This window comes from Carassius carassius, chromosome 46 (genome assembly GCF_963082965.1).
Source record: "Carassius carassius chromosome 46, fCarCar2.1, whole genome shotgun sequence".
NCBI lineage: Eukaryota > Metazoa > Chordata > Actinopteri > Cypriniformes > Cyprinidae > Carassius > Carassius carassius.
In genome coordinates this window covers 545,548-564,694 of record NC_081800.1, presented here as the reverse complement: position 1 = coordinate 564,694, position 19,147 = coordinate 545,548, and the positions used below count along the sequence as shown (strand labels likewise).

Genomic DNA, 19,147 nt, shown 5'->3' with positions numbered 1-19,147 from the left:
AAACTCAAGTTCTCTCATTTTAATCTACAAAATGCACACGATGTAAAAAGGAGCTTCATTAATTGACAACTTCAGTGATTTTAAATGGAGTCTTCGCTACTTGCTTTCATGTAATTTAAGTAAAATAAATTGTAGCCGCATTTAAATGCAGGTTTGTAGCATAACATGACTGACTTAGTACACGCGGCGGTATTACCCATTTTGTTTGTCAACCTACTGTTACTCTTATCTTTCAAATCGAAGTTTCAGAGTTAACATTGGTGAACACTCTTCTGAGGTAGCTTCTTTGTCGTGTGGTGTTCCCCAGGGCTCCATTTTAGCTCCTATTCTTTTTTCACTCTATATGTTCCCTTTGGGTTCTATTTTTAGAAAGCATGGTCTGTCATTCCATTGCTATGCAGACAATACTCAAATCTATCTGCCCTTAAAACAGAGATCAAATGGTTTGGAAGCACTTATGTCTTGCCTGTCTGATGTGAAATCCTGGTTGTCTTTAATTTGTTTACATTTTAATGGGAGTAAAACTTAAATAATTGTGTTCGGTCCATCAAATTCTTTTAGTGTACCTAAAATAACCCTAAAATAACCCTAGGCGATAAAACTTTATCTGTGAAGCCTTGGGTAAAAATCTGGGTGTTATCTTTGATGGTCTAGAATTTGACAAACAGATAAATTCAGAGTTTAAATCCTGTTTCTTTCTGCTTCGACTACTAGCGAAAGTTAAACCCATTCTATTACCTTTTTGATGTGGTATTTTAAACTGAGAATTTTCTACTGTACTGTTTTGTAATATTATTTTGTATTGACTCATTGAAATGTTTTTATTGTTGTTGTTGTTCAGCACATTGGTAAACCCATGGTTGTGTTTAATAGTGCTATATAAATAAAATGACATTGTTGTGCCGCGCCCCGCTGTGCTAAAAGTCAATCTAACTTGATGACACCACAATACAGTTGCAAATCATCTGAATGTAGTGTCAGTACATTTCGTCATAAATAGAATGAGGCATCAGTTTACTGATGGGGATCGTGTCGCATCACAACCGCAACTAGTGTAGACAACATCACTGGGTTCTATTGTCTTCTGTTGAATCTTGCCAGTCGTGTTCGGTGTAGACATGGTGTGAGTTTATTAATGGGTTATGTTATAGCCATGCTTGTTTTTGATGTTTTTTATGAAATATCTGTATTGACTTCATATCATCTTATTATTTACTGTCATGCGAGCTTGGCCAGTTGCGCAACGAGTAACACTGCTGTAGGTAGTTTTTTTGGCGGGTGTGATTTTGCTGCCACGGTCTTTTTCATTTTGTAGGGCAAAACATCTTTCTCACTCAGCAGTCTCTATGGCAAACGCGTGAGGGAGGGTTGAGCCCATTCGTAAGTACGGGAGCCCTGAGTGGAGCGTCGGTGGATGTTAAAAAGAAAACCAATTTTCATTAAAACAAATCGATGTAAACTACACAGACGAGTTAATCGATAAAATCGATTTATCGCCCAGCCCTAGCTATAGGTAAAAAACATATTTCATTATTTAAGTACAAACCCGATTCCAAAAAAGTTGGGACATTGTACAAATTGTGAATAAAAACAATGCAATGATGTGGAAGTTTCAAATTTCAATATTTTATTCAGAGTACAACATAATGACATATCAAATGTTTAAACTGAGAAAATGTATAATTTTAAGGGAAAAATAAGTTGATTTTGAATTTCATGGCATCAACAAATCTCAAAAAAGTTGGGACAAGGCCATGCTTACCACTGTGTGGCAACCCCTCTTCTTTTTATAACAGTCTGCAAACGTCTGAGGACTGAGGAGACAAGTTGCTCAAGTTTAGGAATAGGAATGTTGTCCCATTCTTGTCTAACTTGCTCAACTGTCTTAGGTCTTCTTTGTCGCATCTTCCTCTTTATGATGCGCCAAATGTTTTCTATGGGTGAAAGATCTGGACTGCAGGCTGGCCATTTCAGTACCCGGATCCTTCTTCTACACAGCCATGATGTTGTAATTGATGCAGTGTGTGGTCTGGCACTGTCATGTTGGGAAATGCAAGGTCTTCCCTGAAAGAGACGACGTCTGGATGAGAGCATATGTTGTTCTAGAACTTGGATATACCTTTCAGCATTGATGGTGCCTTTCCAGATGTGTAAGCTGCCCAAGCCACACGCACTCATGCAACACCATACCATCAGAGATGCAGACTTCTGAACTGAGCGCTGATAACAGCTTGGGTTGTCCTTGTCCTCTTTAGTCCGGATGACATGGCGTCCCAGTTTTCCAAAAAGAACTTCAAAATTTGATTAGTCTGACCACAGAACAGTTTTCAACTTTGCCACAGTCCATTTTAAATGAGCCTTGGCCCAGAGAAAATGCCTGCGCTTCTGGATCATGTTTAGATATGACGTAGGCGGAAGTACCTAGCTGTTGACTATAAGGAGAATATTCCTGGAATGTTTTAGGGCAGGTCCAAATACATTTTTTTTGGGCTTCGAAGCTTCTGTAGAAATCAAAACTGAATATTTGAAGCTTCATGAGGGAAGGGGCTGAACAAATTCTTCTCTCTAACACAGTGTCTACACTGGACACGAGCAGCGCAGCATGAAAAATACAATAGAACCCATTATGCTGTCTATACTGGAAGACAAATCCCAGACAGACTGCTGTGTTCTATTTATAACGTACTGACACAAATTTCAAATGATTTTCAACGGTCCCTTTTAGGGCTGGGCAAAAAAGTTTTTTTCGATTTAATAGTTTTTTTTTTTTTTTAAATGACGTTGATTCTATATATCGATTCTGTATATGCATATATATATATATATATATATGTATGTGTGTGTGTGTATATATATATATATATATGTATATATATATATGCTGCATCTCATTGCTTGTTTTATTTGATCTTACTTACTATCACTCTCTGTTTTTTAAAGTGGTAAAATATAACTTAATTCACACCATATTTCTGATATTATCGATCAATCTTATCAGATTAACTTTGATCGTTCACTTTTATTTTATTTCCGTGAGTGCAGTACACCTGCAAAGCGTTAGCACTCGTTAGCTTGTCATTAGCGTTTTCATTCGAACCTATCGCTGTTTTCTTTTCTCCTCTCCCTCGCTCCAGTTTTTCACAAGTTCATCAAACAACCGCAGTAAGAATTTTCATCAAGCACGGTGAGTAATGGCTTCTCCTATCATTGTTTCTTGCACCTCTTGCCACATGTACAGTTTATCTATCTCTGTCGCTGATGAGGGATTCACATGTGATAAATGTAGGGAAATAGTTAGGCTGACAGAGAAGATTTCAGAATTAGAGACACGCATCCAAACTTTAATTGAGGACAGTAAGAATGTTAGGGCTCTAGATACGGCTTTGGATGCGTCTAGCTCAGGGATTCCTGTACATTGTTCGGTTCCGGAAACAGAGCCCCAGCAGCAGGGCAACTGGGTGACGGTGAGGCAGCGTAGTCGTGGGTCAAAACACCGCTCTTCTGTTCCGATCAAAACATTAAACAGGTTCTCCCCACTCAGTGATGCACCCACTGAGAAACCTGATGAAAGTGCTCTAGTTATTGGTGATTCTATTGTACGGAACGTGAATATAGAGACACCAGCCACCATAGTCAAATGTTTACCGGGAGCCAGAGCGCCTGACATCTTGGCAAATTTAAAAGTGCTGGCTAATGCTAAACGTAAATACAGTAAGATTGTTATTCATGCCGGCGCTAATGATGTTCGACTTCGCCAGTCGGAGATCACTAAAAATAACATTAAAGAGATGTGTGAACTTGCAAGCACGATGTCAGACACTGTAATATGCTCTGGTCCCCTCCCTGCTTACCGTGGTGATGAGATGCATAGCAGATTGTCATCACTCAATGGCTGGATGTCTAAGTGGTGCCCACAGAATAACATAGGTTTCATAGACAATTGGACGAGCTTTTGGGGCAGACCTGACCTGTTGAAAAGAGATGGTCTTCATCCCTCCTGGGGTGGCGCCTCTCTTCTCTCTAGAAATATGGCAAATAGTCTTAGTGTTTATACTTGACTAACTGGGGCCAAGGTCAGGAAAAGCAGACAGACTGGCTAAACCGACCGTCTGCTAGCTGCCTCCCGTCACAGAGGTCAGTTAATTCTCAGCACATAGAGACTCTTTCACCTAGATATCACACTATAGAGACTGTGTCTGTTCCCCGAACTAGAAAAAACAAAAAACGTCCAAACCAAGTTAAGATTAACAATTTAATTGAGGTTCAACAAATAAAAAACAGAAGCAATATGGATAAACAAATGATAAAGCTTGGCTTATTGAATATCAGATCCCTTTCTACGAAAACACTTTTTGTAAATAATATGATCACTGATCATAATATAGATGTACTCTGTTTGACAGAAACCTGGCTAAAACCTGATGATTACATTATTTTAAATGAGTCCACCCCCCAAGATTACTGTTATAAACATGAGCCACGTCTAAAAGGCAAAGGTGGAGGTGTTGCTTCAATTTATAACAACGTTTTCAGGATTTCTCAGAGGGCAGGCTACAAGTATAACTCGTTTGAAGTAATGGTACTTCATATAACATTATCCAAAGAAACAAATGTTAATGATAAATCCCCTGGCCTTTTTGTACTGGCTACTGTATACAGGCCACCAGGGCACCATACAGACTTTATTAAAGAGTTTGGTGATTTTACATCTGAGTTAGTTCTGGCTGCAGATAAAGTTTTAATAGTTGGTGATTTTAATATCCATGTTGATAATGAAAACGATGCATTGGGATCAGCATTTATAGACATTCTGAACTCTATTGGTGTTAGACAACACGTTTCAAGACCTACTCATTGTCGAAATCATACTCTAGATTTAATACTGTCACATGGAATTGATGTTGATAGTGTTGAAATTATTCAGCCAAGTGATGATATCTCAGATCATTATTTAGTTCTTTGCAAAATTCATATAGCCAAAATTGTAAATTCTACTTCTTGTTACAAGTATGGAAGAACCATCACTTCTAACACAAAAAACATGTATGTTAGACCCTATACCATCTAAGCTCCTGAAAGAGGTGCTTCCAGAAGTCATAGATCCTCTTCTGACTATTATTAATTCCTCATTGTCATTAGGACATGTCCCCAAAACCTTCAAACTGGCTGTTATTAAGCCTCTCATCAAAAAACCACAACTTGACCCCAAAGAACTAGTTAATTATAGACCAATCTCGAATCTCCCTTTTCTGTCCAAGATACTAGAAAAGGTGGTATCCACACAATTATATTCCTTCTTAGAGAAAAATGGTATATGTGAGGATTTCCAGTCAGGATTTAGACCGTATCATAGTACTGAGACTGCTCTTCTTAGAGTTACAAATGATCTGCTCTTATCATCTGATCGTGGGTGTATCTCTCTATTAGTTTTATTGGATCTTAGTGCTGCGTTTGACACAATTGACCACAACATTCTTTTGCATAGACTTGAATACTTTGTTGGCATCAGTGGAAGTGCATTAGCATGGTTTAAATCGTACTTATATGACCGCCATCAGTTCGTAGCAGTGAATGAAGATGTATCCTATCGATCACAAGTGCAGTATGGAGTACCTCAAGGCTCAGTACTAGGGCCACTACTCTTCACGCTTTATATGTTACCCTTGGGAGACATCAGGAAACATGGTGTTAGCTTTCACTGTTATGCTGATGATACTCAGCTCTATATTTCTTCGCAGCCCGGTGAAACACACCAATTTGAAAAACTAATGGATTGCATAGTCGATATAAAAAACTGGATGACGAGTAATTTCTTACTGCTAAATTCTGAAAAAACAGAGGTGTTAATTATAGGACCTAAAAACTCTGCTTGTAATAACCTAGAACACTGTCTAAGACTTGATGGTTGCTCTGTCAATTCTTCGTCATCAGTTAGGAACCTAGGTGTGCTACTTGATCGCAATCTTTCCTTAGAAAGCCACGTTTCTAGCATTTGTAAAACTGCATTTTTCCATCTCAAAAATATATCTAAATTACGGCCTATGCTTTCAATGTCAAATGCAGAAATGTTAATCCATGCATTTATGACCTCAAGGTTAGATTATTGTAATGCTTTATTGGGTGGTTGTTCTGCACGCTTAGTAAACAAACTACAGCTAGTCCAAAATGCAGCAGCAAGAGTTCTTACTAGAACCAGGAAGTATGACCATATTAGCCCGGTCCTGTCAACACTGCACTGGCTCCCTATCAAGCATCGCATAGATTTTAAAATATTGCTTATTACTTATAAAGCCCTGAATGGTTTAGCACCTCAGTATTTGAATGAGCTCCTTTTACATTATAATCCTCTACGTCCGCTACGTTCTCAAAACTCAGGCAATTTGATAATACCTAGAATATCAAAATCAACTGCAGGCGGCAGATCCTTTTCCTATTTGGCGCCCAAACTCTGGAATAACCTACCTAACATTGTTCGGGAGGCAGACACACTCTTGCAGTTTAAATCTAGATTAAAGACCCATCTCTTTAACCTGGCATACACTTAACATACTAATATGCTTTTATTATCCAAATCCGTTAAAGGATTTTTAGGCTGCATTAATTAGGTAAACCGGAACCGGAAACACTTCCCATAACACCCTATGTACTTGCTACATCATTAGAAGAATGGCATCTACGCTAATATTTGTCTGTTTCTCTCTTGTTCCGAGGTCACCGTGGCCACCAGATCCAGTCTGTGTCCAGATCAGAGGGTCACTGCAGTCACCCGGATCCAGTACGTATCCAGACCAGATGGTGGATCAGCACCTAGAAAGGACCTCTACATCCCTGAAAGACAGCGGAGACCAGGACAACTAGAGTCCCAGATACAGATCCCGTGTAAAGACCTTGTCTCAGAGGACCACCAGGACAAGACCACAGGAAACAGATGATTCTTCTGCACAATCTGACTGTGCTGCAGCCTGGAATTGAACTACTGGTTTCGTCTGGTCAGAGGAGAACTGGCCCCCCAACTGAGCCTGGTTTCTCCCAAGGTTTTTTTCTCCATTCTGTCACCGATGGAGTTTCGGTTCCTTGCCGCTGTCGCCTCTGGCTTGCTTAGTTGGGGACACTTCATCTACAGCGATATCGTTGACTTGATTGCAAATAAATGCACAGACACTATTTAACTGAACAGAGATGACATCACTGAATCCAATGATGAACTGCCTTTAACTATCATTTTTGCATTATTGACACTGTTTTCCTAATGAATGTTGTTCAGTTGCTTTGACGCAATGTATTTTGTTTAAAGCGCTATATAAATAAAGGTGACATTGACATGTTGATATATATATGATATATATTTGACATTGATATATATGTGTGTGTGTGTGTGTGTGTGTGTGTGTGTATAATGTAATATTTGAAACACAAATAATAATAAATGAGGCTCAGTCATCTATTAACAAACATGTTTATTTTAGCACTTTCGTCAGTGAAAACACAGCCTGTAAAACACTTAAATAATCAAAGAAATAATAAATTTAAACAAGAAAGTAGCCTAAATAAAAATGTTAAATACACCCTTTCGACAGGACGCAAGCAGACTCATTATAATCAATCAGTGATGCTACACTGGATGCTGCACAACATGACAAATCACTGACAGTAAACTGCCTCGTCCTATTTATGAAGTACTGACAGAGTTTAAATGTCCTGTGAAGATGCTACACAAACCCGTTGGGATGGTTCACTTAAGAAGGCCTTGTCTGTTTAGGGAAGCTGCACGCGCAGTCAGTGGAGGCTCACAAATCAGAGCCAGGTGAAAGTATAAATCCCACTTTAAGCAAGTCAAGTCACCTTTATTTATATAGCACTTTAAACAAAATACATTGCGTCAAAGCAACTGATCAACATTCATTAGGAAAACAGTGTCAATAATGCAAAATGATAGTTAAAGGCAGTTCATCATTGAATTCAGTGATGTCATCTCTGTTCAGTTTAAATAGTGTCTGTGCATTTATTTGCAATCAAGTCAATGATATCGCTGTAGATGAAGTGCATGAACTCCTCGTCTGCACGCAATCTCTTTGAAATAGGAATCGTTCCCACATTTCTTGTTAACATATTTCATTTATCGTTGTCTTGTTTGTGTTTGGCTAGTTTGGAGAAAGCCTCACCAAACCTGACCAACAGGTGATTGCGCTCACTGGAACTTGAAGACATTTGTACAAATGCAGATGGATGACATGAATGTAGATGGCTCCAGATCAGCAATGTAGTATTTGGTTTCCCAACAAGGTCCATCACCCAACACAAAATTAATTTGCTGAATGCATACTGTATTTTCCTGGGCTCACAAACCCTGCCAGTCTAGAGGAAATGCTGTGTATCGTGTTTGAGGTCATTTGTAAATTAAAATAAAAAAACAAAAATCAATTATAACTGTTATTACTAGGCCTGTCACGATAACAAATTTTGCTGGACGATAAATTGTCCAAGAATTTATCGCGATAAATGATAATATTGTTGTTCTAAGACCAGTTTCAACTAATATAATGATAATGGGATAATAACGCAGGTACACCTTTTCAAAGATCAGTAAACTTTTATTTTATGGCAAATTCAGAGCAAGAAATACCAACATGTTGACTTTGTGTGACTTAAAATTAATTTTGTATGTTATGTTTATATGCCAGTTAGGGATGCTCATATTGACCGTTTAACCATTAACCGAAAGTAAACATTTTAACCGATGAAGGGGTCGTTCACATATCACGTCTTTTTTTGTGCTCAAGTTCGTTATTTCAAATGCGGTATGCGCGCTCATAATGGTCGTGATTTTTCCAGGCCCGTCTGCACCAAATCTATTTAAAAACATCTCAAGTTTTCAGAATGACGCAAGCGCACCAGGTCATGTGACAAGAACCTCAACTCAATCAGCTTCCTTCGGGGTGAAATTTCCCGTTGTTTTTGAAAAATGTGATGCACCCAAACACTGCAGAGTTATTTTACTTTTCTTCGAAAATAAATCTTGTAGCAGTTACAGCAAGGGTTTTTCGGTGTTGGAAATCCATTACTGAAATTTCCTTGTTTACATTACATTTATTCACTTAGCTGATGCTTTTATCAGAGATCACAAAAGCATGATGCTTTTTATTTTACAATTGCCACATATGTCAGAGGTCGCACACCTCTGGAGCAACTAGGGGTTAAGTGTCTTGCTCAGGGACACATTGGTGTCTCACAGTGGATTCGAACCCGGGTCTCTCACACCAAAGACATGTGTCTTATCCACTGCGCTAGCATCACCCCCACCACCCCCTTGTTGACACACGCAACCACATGCCTACAGACGTGTGTGTGTGAACTCACTGGGTGCGTTGACACACGCAACCACATGCCTACAGACATATTTAGCTGAGCAAGCCAAATGAAGCGAGCAAAAAGTAGGCCCATTTCAACAGAAAGGACAACGAAGTTACTTGCATAAAATGCTACGCGGTATTAAGATAAAGCAGTAGTGCAAGTACAATGCAATATCACTTGCGACACAAACATCCACAAGCAAATGAAAGTCGTGGCTACGGTGTCCTCGAAATAAGAGAGAAACCGACTAATATTAGCGTAGATGCCATTCTTCTAACAATGTAGCAAGTACATCGGGTGTTATGGGAAGTGTTCCCGGTTCCAGTTTTCCTAATTAATGCAGCCTAAAAATCCTTTAAAAGATTTGAATATTAGAAATGTGTTAGCGTGTTGTGTAAGGCAGGTTAAAGAGATGTCTTTAATCTAGATTTAAACGGACAGAGTGTTTCTGCCTCCCGAACAATGTTAGATTATTGTTAGGTTATTCCAGAGTTTGGGAGCCAAGTAGGGAAAGGATCTGCCGCAGAATTTAGCAGTAAGAAATTAATCCTCATCCAGGTTTTTATATCGACTACATATTCCGTAAATTTTTCAAATTGGTATGTTTCTCTGGGCCGCGAAGAAATGTAGACCTGAGTATCATCAGCATAACAGTTAAACACTAACTCTAAACCCTCAATACCACGACTGAGGTGCCCTTGAGCAAGGCACCAAACCCCCAACTGCTCCCCAGGTGCTGCAGCATAAAATTTGGATGGGTTAAAAAATGGTTTCACCTTGGCCAGAAGTCTTAAATGAAAAAATGCAGATGTAGAGGGTAGGGGTGTGCACGGATAGTCGAACATTCGGATATTCGTTCTGCTCTAATTATTCGATAAATAAAAATGTTATTTGAATTTCGCAAAAAGAAAAAAGTTCTCAATAAAACTTAATTGAGTCACTTTCTGTGATTCTCCGCGGCATATTTGAAGATGTATGCAAGCTAAAAATAATTAATGAATAAGGGGCCGTTCACATATCGAGCCTGAAAACGCGTGGAAAACGCTAGGCGCGCCGCTTTCTCCTTCTTTCCAAAGCGCTCAGGCAGTTGCGCCCCTGAGGCGTCTGCCATTGCTAAGCAATAGCAATGGCAGGGAAGTCAGGGAAGTCGTGGCCTAATGGTTAGAGAGACGGACTCCCAATCGAAAGGTTGTGAGTTCGAGTCCCGGGCCGGCAGGAATTGTGGGTGGGGGGAGTGCATGTACAGTTCTCTCTCCACCTTCAATACCACGACTTAGGTGCCCTTGAGCAAGGCATCGAACCCCCAACTGCTCCCCGGGCGCCGCAGCATAAATGGCTGCCCACTGCTCTGGGTGTGTGCTCACAGTGTGTGTGTGTGTGTTCACTGCTCTGTGTGTGTGCATTTCGGATGGGTTAAATGCAGAGCACAAATTCTGAGTATGGGTCACCATACTTGGCTGAATGTCACGTCACTTTCACTTTTTCACTTTCAACAATGACGCGCTATCTCCATGAAGACGCGGAAAATTCAGCAAAGGATAAATGGATTTGCAGCACGAAAAATCGCTTTCAGTAGCTCTGCTACAAAATAACGTCTGTCTCATTAAACTTCATTTAAATAAACGAATATTAGAATATTAGTTTTTTTAGCTCAAATATTCTAATGTGATATTTGCGGAAAACGCCCATCCCTAGTAGAGGGCTGTAGAGGTCTTCTCTAGGTGCTGATCTGGTCTGGATACGCACTGGATCCGGTTGACTGCAGTGACCCTCTGATCTGAAGATGTTTATCCATGCTTTTGTGTTCTCAAAACTTGACTATTGTAAGTCTCTCTATATTGGCGTCTCCCAAACATCTTTGAGTCGGCTGCAAATAGTACAAAAAAAGACTTTTGTCTGGGACCCGCAAATATGATCACATCCCTCCCATTTTGGCCTTTGGTTAGCCATTCAAGTCAGAGTTGATTTTAAACTTTAAATGTTTGTTTATAAGAGCCTAAATGGATTAGCTCCGTCATCTCTGTCTGAGCTCCTTCAGGTCTATAAGCCCTTACGTGTTTAAGGTCAGCAGACAAAGGGCCTTTGCTTGTTCACGAGGACGAAATTTAAGAGAAGGGGTGAAAGGGCCTTTGCTGTAGCTCCCCTAAGTTATGGAACAACCTACCACTTCATATCAGATTTGCTCCTACATTAGGCTTTTAAAAGTCACTTTTTAAAATGCACTTCCTCTATAGCCTTTGCGAGTGTGGAAGGTTGAGTTTTATGGTTTTGTGTCGTTGTTTTATGATGAGAACTTTCCCTTACTACATTTTTTTTAAATTAATGTCTGTATAGCACTTTGGAAATAAATGAACTAAACTGACTGTGAGCAAGTAACTTGACTGAAGTTGTTTGGTTTCTGAACAGGTTGGCTTTCCAAATGCAGGCAAGTCGTCTCTGTTGCGTACGATCTCTAATGCACGGCCGGCTGTGGCGGCGTACCCTTTCACCACGCTCAAGCCTCATGTGGGCATCGTGAGATACAGAGACCATGAGCAGCTGGCAGGTGTGTGTATGTGTGTGTTCATTGCTTGGTCTTGTTAAGAGAACTGATTAGGCTCTAACTTCTCAGGCCTTTAAAGCCCTTGTTTTTCTCTCCCCATTTCCATGGCAGTGGCTGATATTCCCGGGCTGATTCCCGGCGCTCATCTGAACCGTGGCCTTGGCATCTCTTTCCTCAGGCACATAGAGCGCTGCCGGGTTCTGCTGTTTGTGTTGGACATGTCGTCTGCTGAGCCCTGGGAGCAGCTCCAGCAGCTGTGCTTCGAGCTGGACCAGTACAATCCTCAGCTGTCCCACAGACCTCATGCCATTGTGGCCAACAAAATGGACCTGCCGGAGGCCAGAAAGAATCTGGAGGCTCTAAGGAGCCGCGTCCATCAGACGGTCATCCCTGTGTCTGCCCTGACCGGACACAACACCGCGCAGCTGATCCTGCACCTCAGAGAGATGTACGACAGCTACCCTACTCCTAGATGAGGATGCAGCCTTTTAAACTCCATTTCCACTGATGTAGTTGAGCCCTTCCATTGGTTTCTGTTGGTGCACAAAAGTGGCCGTAACAGGAACAGAATCAACATGCAGACTAATATGAGGCTATTATTTGGATCACATGTCAAGTTACTTTACATCCAGTAATTCAGCTGTTGTCATGATGACATGAAGCTGATAAGCAGTGACTTTTTGCACTTTACACAAAGGTCCCATAAAGGGAGGACGTAAGAGGTAATGTACAGTTGTGTAGTCAGCCAGTCATTACTGCAAAATAGACCCTGATCTTCTGCATATCTGGCTTTTGTCTCTCAGAAGTGGTTTATTCTGCAGTGCAGTTGCTTCAGTTAGTGTGCAAAAAAGTAAGCTGATTTAAGTATCTATATTAATGCATTTGAGTTTTTCTTAATAAATTATTAAAACTTATATGATTTGAAAGTAATCATTACACATTGTTCAGTTTATATATTAAATTCAAGTTTATTTGTATAGTGCTTTTTACAATACAAATCGTTACAAAGCAACTTTAGAGAAAATTATGTCTCTACAATATTTAGTAGTAGCTAGTAGTTTGTGCACGTTTGACAGGATTTTTTTAAAAATTCATACAAGACATAGTCAGCCAGACGATGAACATTAGTAATATTATTAATAATTAATAATTATTATATGATGCAGTCACACTTGTAGCAATAATTGTTAGTTCTGTTTGTTGATTCAAGGTTAGGATCATCTGGGGTCCTCTGAGGGTCAGCATCATCTCTACTCAGGTGTTCTGGATCCAGACTGGAGCTTGTGTAAATCCTAGTTACAAAATAGAGACATCATTATTATAGCTGCTGATCCAACAAAGTAAAATTAATTAGTTTAACCCAAGCTAATGAATAAGAATGTGCATTTGATCAGATGCAACTACACTCACAATTTAAGAGATACATTATTCGAATGCTTGGCGAAAGAGATGTGTTTTTAATCTAGATTTAAACAGAGAGAGTGTGTCTGAACCCCGAACATTATCAGGAAGGCTATTCCAGAGTTTGGGAGCCAAATGTGAGAAAGCTCTACCTCCTTTAGTGGACTTTGCTATCCTAGGAACTAGCAAAAGTCCAGCGTTTTGTGACCTTAGGGTGCGTGATGGGTTGTAGCGTGGTAGAAGGCTAGTTAGGTACTCAGGAGCTAAACCACCAGGTTATTTGCGACTCTGTCTTTGGTGGCTGGAACAATAGTTCTGCCCAGATGGTAGTCAAAGTCACCTTTATTTATATAGCGCTTTAAACAAAATACATTGCGTCAAAGCAACTGAACAACATTCATTAGGAAAACAGTGTCAATAATGAAAAAATGATAGTTAAAGGCAGTTCATTATTGAATTCAGTTATGTCATCTCTGTTCAATTAAATAGTGTCTGTGCATTTATTTGCAATCAAGTCAATGATATCGCTGTAGATGAAGTGTCCCCAACTAAGCAAGCCAGAGGCGACAGCGGCAAGGAACCGAAACTCCATCGGTGACAGAATGGAGAAAAAAACCTTGGGGGAAACCAGGCTCAGTTGGGGGGCCAGTTCTCCTCTGACCAGACGAAACCAGTAGTTCAATTCCAGGCTGCAGCAAAGTCAGATTGTGCAGAAGAATCATCTGTTTCCTGTGGTCTTGTCCTGGTGCTCCTTTGAGACAAGGTCTTTACAGGGGATCTGTATCTGGGGCTCTAGTTGTCCTGGTCTCCGCTGTCTTTCAGGGATGTAGAGGTCCTTTCTAGGTGCTGATCCACCATCTGGTCTGGATCAGTACTGGATCCGGGTGACTGCAGTGACCCTCTGATCTGGACACAGACTGGATCTGGTGGCCACGGTGACCTCGGAACAAGAGAGAAACAGACAAATATTAGCGTAGATGCCATTCTTCTAATGATGTAGCAAGTACATAGGTTGTTATGGGAAGTGTTTCCGGTTCCGGTTTACCTAATTAATGCAGCCTAAAAATCCTTTAACGGAATTGGATAATAAAAGCATATTAGTATGTTATGTGTATGCCAGGTTAAAGAGATGGGTCTTTAATCTAGATTTAAGCTGCAAGAGTGTGTCTGCCTCCCGAACAATGTTAGGTAGGTTATTCCAGAGTTTAGGCGCCAAATAGGAAAAGGATCTGCCGCCCGCAGTTGATTTTGATATTCTAGGTATTATCAAATTGCCTGAGTTTTGAGAACGTAGCAGACGTAGAGGATTATAATGTAAAAGGAGCTCATTCAAATACTGAGGTGCTAAACCATTCAGGGCTTTATAGGTAATAAGCAATATTTTAAAATCTATACGATGCTTGATAGGGAGCCAGTGCAGTGTTGACAGGACCGGGCTAATATGGTCATACTTCCTGGTTCTAGTAAGAACTCTTGCTGCTGCATTTTGGACTAGCTGTAGTTTGTTTACTAAGCGTGCAGAACAACCACCCAATAAAGCATTACAATAATCTAACCTTGAGGTCATAAAAGCATGGATTAACATTTCTGCATTTGACATTGAGAGCATAGGCCGTAATTTAGATATATTTTTGAGATGGAAAAATGCAGTTTTACAAATGCTAGAAACGTGGCTTTCTAAGGAAAGATTGCGATCAAGTAGCACACCTAGGTTCCTAACTGATGACGAAGAATTGACAGAGCAACCATCAAGTCTTAGACAGTGTTCTAGGTTATTACAAGCAGAGTTTTTAGGTCCTATAATTAACACCTCTGTTTTTTCAGAATTTAGCAGTAAGAAATTACTTGTCATCCAGTTTTTTATATCGACTAAGCAATCCATTAGTTTTTCAAATTGGTGTGTTTCACCGGGCTGCGAAGAAATATAGAGTTGAGTATCATCAGCATAACAGTGAAAGCTAACACCATGTTTCCTGATGATATCTCCCAAGGGTAACATATAAAGCGTGAAGAGTAGCGGCCCTAGTACTGAGCCTTGAGGTACTCCATACTGCACTTGTGATCGATAGGATACATCTTCATTCACTGCTACGAACTGATGGCGGTCATATAAGTACGATTTAAACCATGCTAATGCACTTCCACTGATGCCAACAAAGTGTTCAAGTGTATGCAAAAGAATGTTGTGGTCAATTGTGTTATACGCAGCACTAAGATCCAATAAAACTAATAGAGAGATACACCCACGATCAGATGATAAGAGCAGATCATTTGTAACTCTAAGGAGAGCAGTCTCAGTACTATGATACGGTCTAAATCCTGACTGGAAATCCTCACATATACCATTTTTCTCTAAGAAGGAATATAATTGTGAGGATACCACCTTTTCTAGTATCTTCGACAGAAAAGGGAGATTCGAGATTGGTCTATAATTAACTAGTAACGCTGATATAGTTAATATCAGTTATACGCAGCATGCACGATACAAGGAAATGGTCTGTAACATCATCGCTTTGAGGTATGATATCTATATCAGTAAGATTGATTCCATGCGATATAATTAAATCTAATGTATGATTAAAACGATGAGTGGGCCCGGTGACATTTTGCTTGACTCCAATATAATTTATTAGGTCAGTAAATGCAAGTCCTAATGTATCATTTGTATTATCAACGTGAATATTAAAATCTCCCATGATTAGCGCCTTATCAACTGTAACCAGAAGGTCTGAGAGAGGAAATCTGCCAATTCTTTTAGAAATTCTGTATACGGCCCTGGTGGTCTATACACAGTAGCCAGAGCAAGTTTATATAGTTTCAGATTTTCTGGTTTAAAGGCAATACATTTAACTAAGTTTATATATTTTGTCTCTGTGCTGGTGTCAAATGGTGTTGATTTAATCTAGGTTCCTCTTAAATGACCTTTGACTAAGGGCTTTTGGTAAATTGAATGTTGAGATGTTATGGATTTGTTCCTCATTTAACCTCAAGTCTCCTGTGATACTGTGCCGGCAGCTGATGTTACTGATGAAACTTCTGTTTCCAATCTGTCCTGAAGCCCAGATGAATCTCTTCTCAACTGGGTGTGAACATGGCCTGTAGAAGCGGAACAGAACACCATTTCCTCAATCCAAACCTCGATTTTAAACCTCCAAGCTTAAAATCATATAAACGTTCTGTCTGTCCTGGCACGTCTTGCAGAGAGAAGTTGAAGTGAGGCACACTGAAGTTAATTTGTATTTGCATGTCGCTGGAAAGCAGCCCTAACATAATAAGCATAATGATAATAATAATAAAAGAATTTGATTGGTTTGCTGGGGAACTGGATGCTTTTCTTCAGTTGACTTTGCGACTGGATGCTTGAGCAACATGACATACATGTAAGAACATTAGCTTTTCTGCGCTTGACTTCGAGAGCATGTGTTGTTAAGTGATGAAAGCATGCTTATAGTGTGACTTATACAAAAATTTCAGTAATCGTTACCAGTTCCTGGAATGATCAAAGCTTTCTTGTGACTAGTACCAAAGAAGAAATACTGTAAAGCTGCAAGCAGCAATGGCTGCCCAGTGCATTATGTGCCATCGCCACCTTGTGGAAAGATTATTTCATAGTCTGTTGTATGATCAAACATAAAAATCGACTTTGATATGTTGATAATGTTGACCATTTGGGGATAATTACATGAATCGCCTAGGAGGAGTATTTAAAAGTTCATCACAAGCGCTTTTTACAGAAAGGAGGAATGACTGTTAAGTGAAAGCTGTTCAGATCGATAAGTTCAGTGACTGTACTGCTGAGGGTTTCCTGGCTCGAAGAGAACAATGTATGTGCTATGGTGGAAATTCACCTGTAACATTAAAGTCAGGCCATTCAATGGTAAAATATCAAATTAATTTGTCTGCAGTCGTGATCCAGGGTAATCTATTACAACCAAAACATACAAGTTAAGAGAAACGGAGTAAATTAAACATTCATTTGGCTTTGACAGTTGATTGGATACAGTTTTTCATGAGGCCTATGCCGTAGAACCAGTCCTTTATCTGTGAACTGCTTTTTGTTTCCCTGAGACCTGGCCTTCTTCTGAAACACTGACTCTGGTTTGTCCAGGTTTGCGGTCTGGGCCCATTGGTGGCAATATTAGCCGCGTTTCCACTGTCGGTCAAAAGCGGGCATGCTAGTGAGGCCAGGGTCAGTCGTGTTGTCCACTGTCACTTCCAGTGCTTGATCATGCCTCTTTGGGGCTTCCTCGGGGCCAACAGCCCAGGTTTTTTGGCCCGACGAAAACCTTGGGCCAAAGCGGGCCAGCTGGGGCTAGAGGAGTGATTATGAACAAAGGCAGAGTTTCTCCGTATCTGGAGAGCGTCAGCCCTGCGAATCATTTCATAAAGCTAACAGCCATAACACCAGCATAATTTTTTTTTTAAAACATTGAGCTCAAAACTCACTTTCAGTCAGCAGCGAATGTTTGAAATAACTTGATCCAGATTATAATCACCATACAAGGCAGAAATATTTATAAGCAATGCAAAAGACCATGCATGCTAGGCATTAACATTACCACAGTAAACATGGTAAATATAACCGCTGGAGAAATCAGATGTCGGCTTCTTAATCTCTATCACAATCGTGTATTTATTTAGTAACATATTTTATCTGTCATAAGTCTCGTCTCGAGAGTTTAGGTCTGTTTAGCCTAATATAATAAAAAAATTTTGTTAGGGAGCTTTTATAAAAATATAGAAATGATCATTCTTTTTAAATGTGATGTATGTGACTACAAATAAACAGAAACAGACTCGACTGAATAAGCAGACTGTTCATAACGCTTTATTTCTGTGTGACTAATTTTCAATCCAGATAAATTATTTAATTATGATCAATGTATCACTTATTACAGTAAAACATTGATGCTTTTGGATTTAAATGTTTAACGATGCATGCAAACAAACTTTCATCATGTTAGTTTATTGATCATGCTAGTTCCAGTGACTTCTGGTTGAGTTCAGCAGCTGCAGGATTAAATAAATGTGCAGTAAAATATTGGACAGCAAAGGACAGACTTTTTTTTCCTCAACAGTGAGGAGTGAGACAGGGCTGCTGTCTTTATTTAACATATATATATATATATGTGTGTGTGTGTGTGTGTGTGTGTGTATGTATGTGTATATATATATATATATATATATATATATATATATATATATATATATATGTGTGTGTGTGTGTGTATGTATGTGTGTGTATATATGTATATATATATATATATATATGTTAAATAAAGACAGCAGCCCTGTCTCACTCCTCACTGTTGAGGAAAAAAAAGTCTGTCCTTTGCTGTCCAATATTTTACTGCACATTTATTTTGGTTACACATGTTTTTAATTAAGTTAAATATTTTACCCCCATGCCACATTGAATGATTTTCTAAATTGAATATGGTCAGTGGTTTGATGTTTAGGGAGGAAGCCAATCTGAGATTTGCTGATGATCTTGTGCTGCTTTAAGATAAAATCCGAGAGTTGATTATAGAGCAAAATACTTTTCCCAAATTACTGGTTACAAAGATTTAGTTATTAGGGTCCGTTTTGTATCCTCTTTTAAACACAGAAAAGATGAGTCCTGTGTTCAGGAACTCGAAAATGAAAAAGTTTGAGTAATGCAATCTAAAATTGAGGTGAGCAGTTTTTAAGGGTCTCGTGTTTTTATGTTGTCAGGGCCACAGGATTTCTTACATTTGAGGGATTTCAGTTTTCCACAAAGTTCTTGTTTTATTGTTTTATATGGTCAAACCACTTTTCAGAAATGTTTTGTTTAGCTCAGTTTTTGCGTTTTTATGTAGTAGTTTCATTTGA

The 19,147-nt window shown here is 39.4% G+C and overlaps 1 protein-coding gene across 1 annotated transcript in view; it reads left to right on the top strand.

The window, feature by feature from the left end:
- mtg2 (mitochondrial ribosome-associated GTPase 2) overlaps window positions 1-12,807 on the top strand; it is a 47,136-nt gene extending 34,329 nt beyond the window's left edge. The window contains exons 5-6 of the mRNA XM_059540231.1: window positions 11,758-11,896; window positions 12,005-12,807. Of these exons, the coding sequence (XP_059396214.1) occupies window positions 11,758-11,896; window positions 12,005-12,369 (504 nt within the window). The 3' untranslated portion in view covers window positions 12,370-12,807. The remainder of the gene's footprint in view (window positions 1-11,757; window positions 11,897-12,004) is intronic.
- The last annotated feature ends 6,340 nt before the right edge of the window (window positions 12,808-19,147 follow it).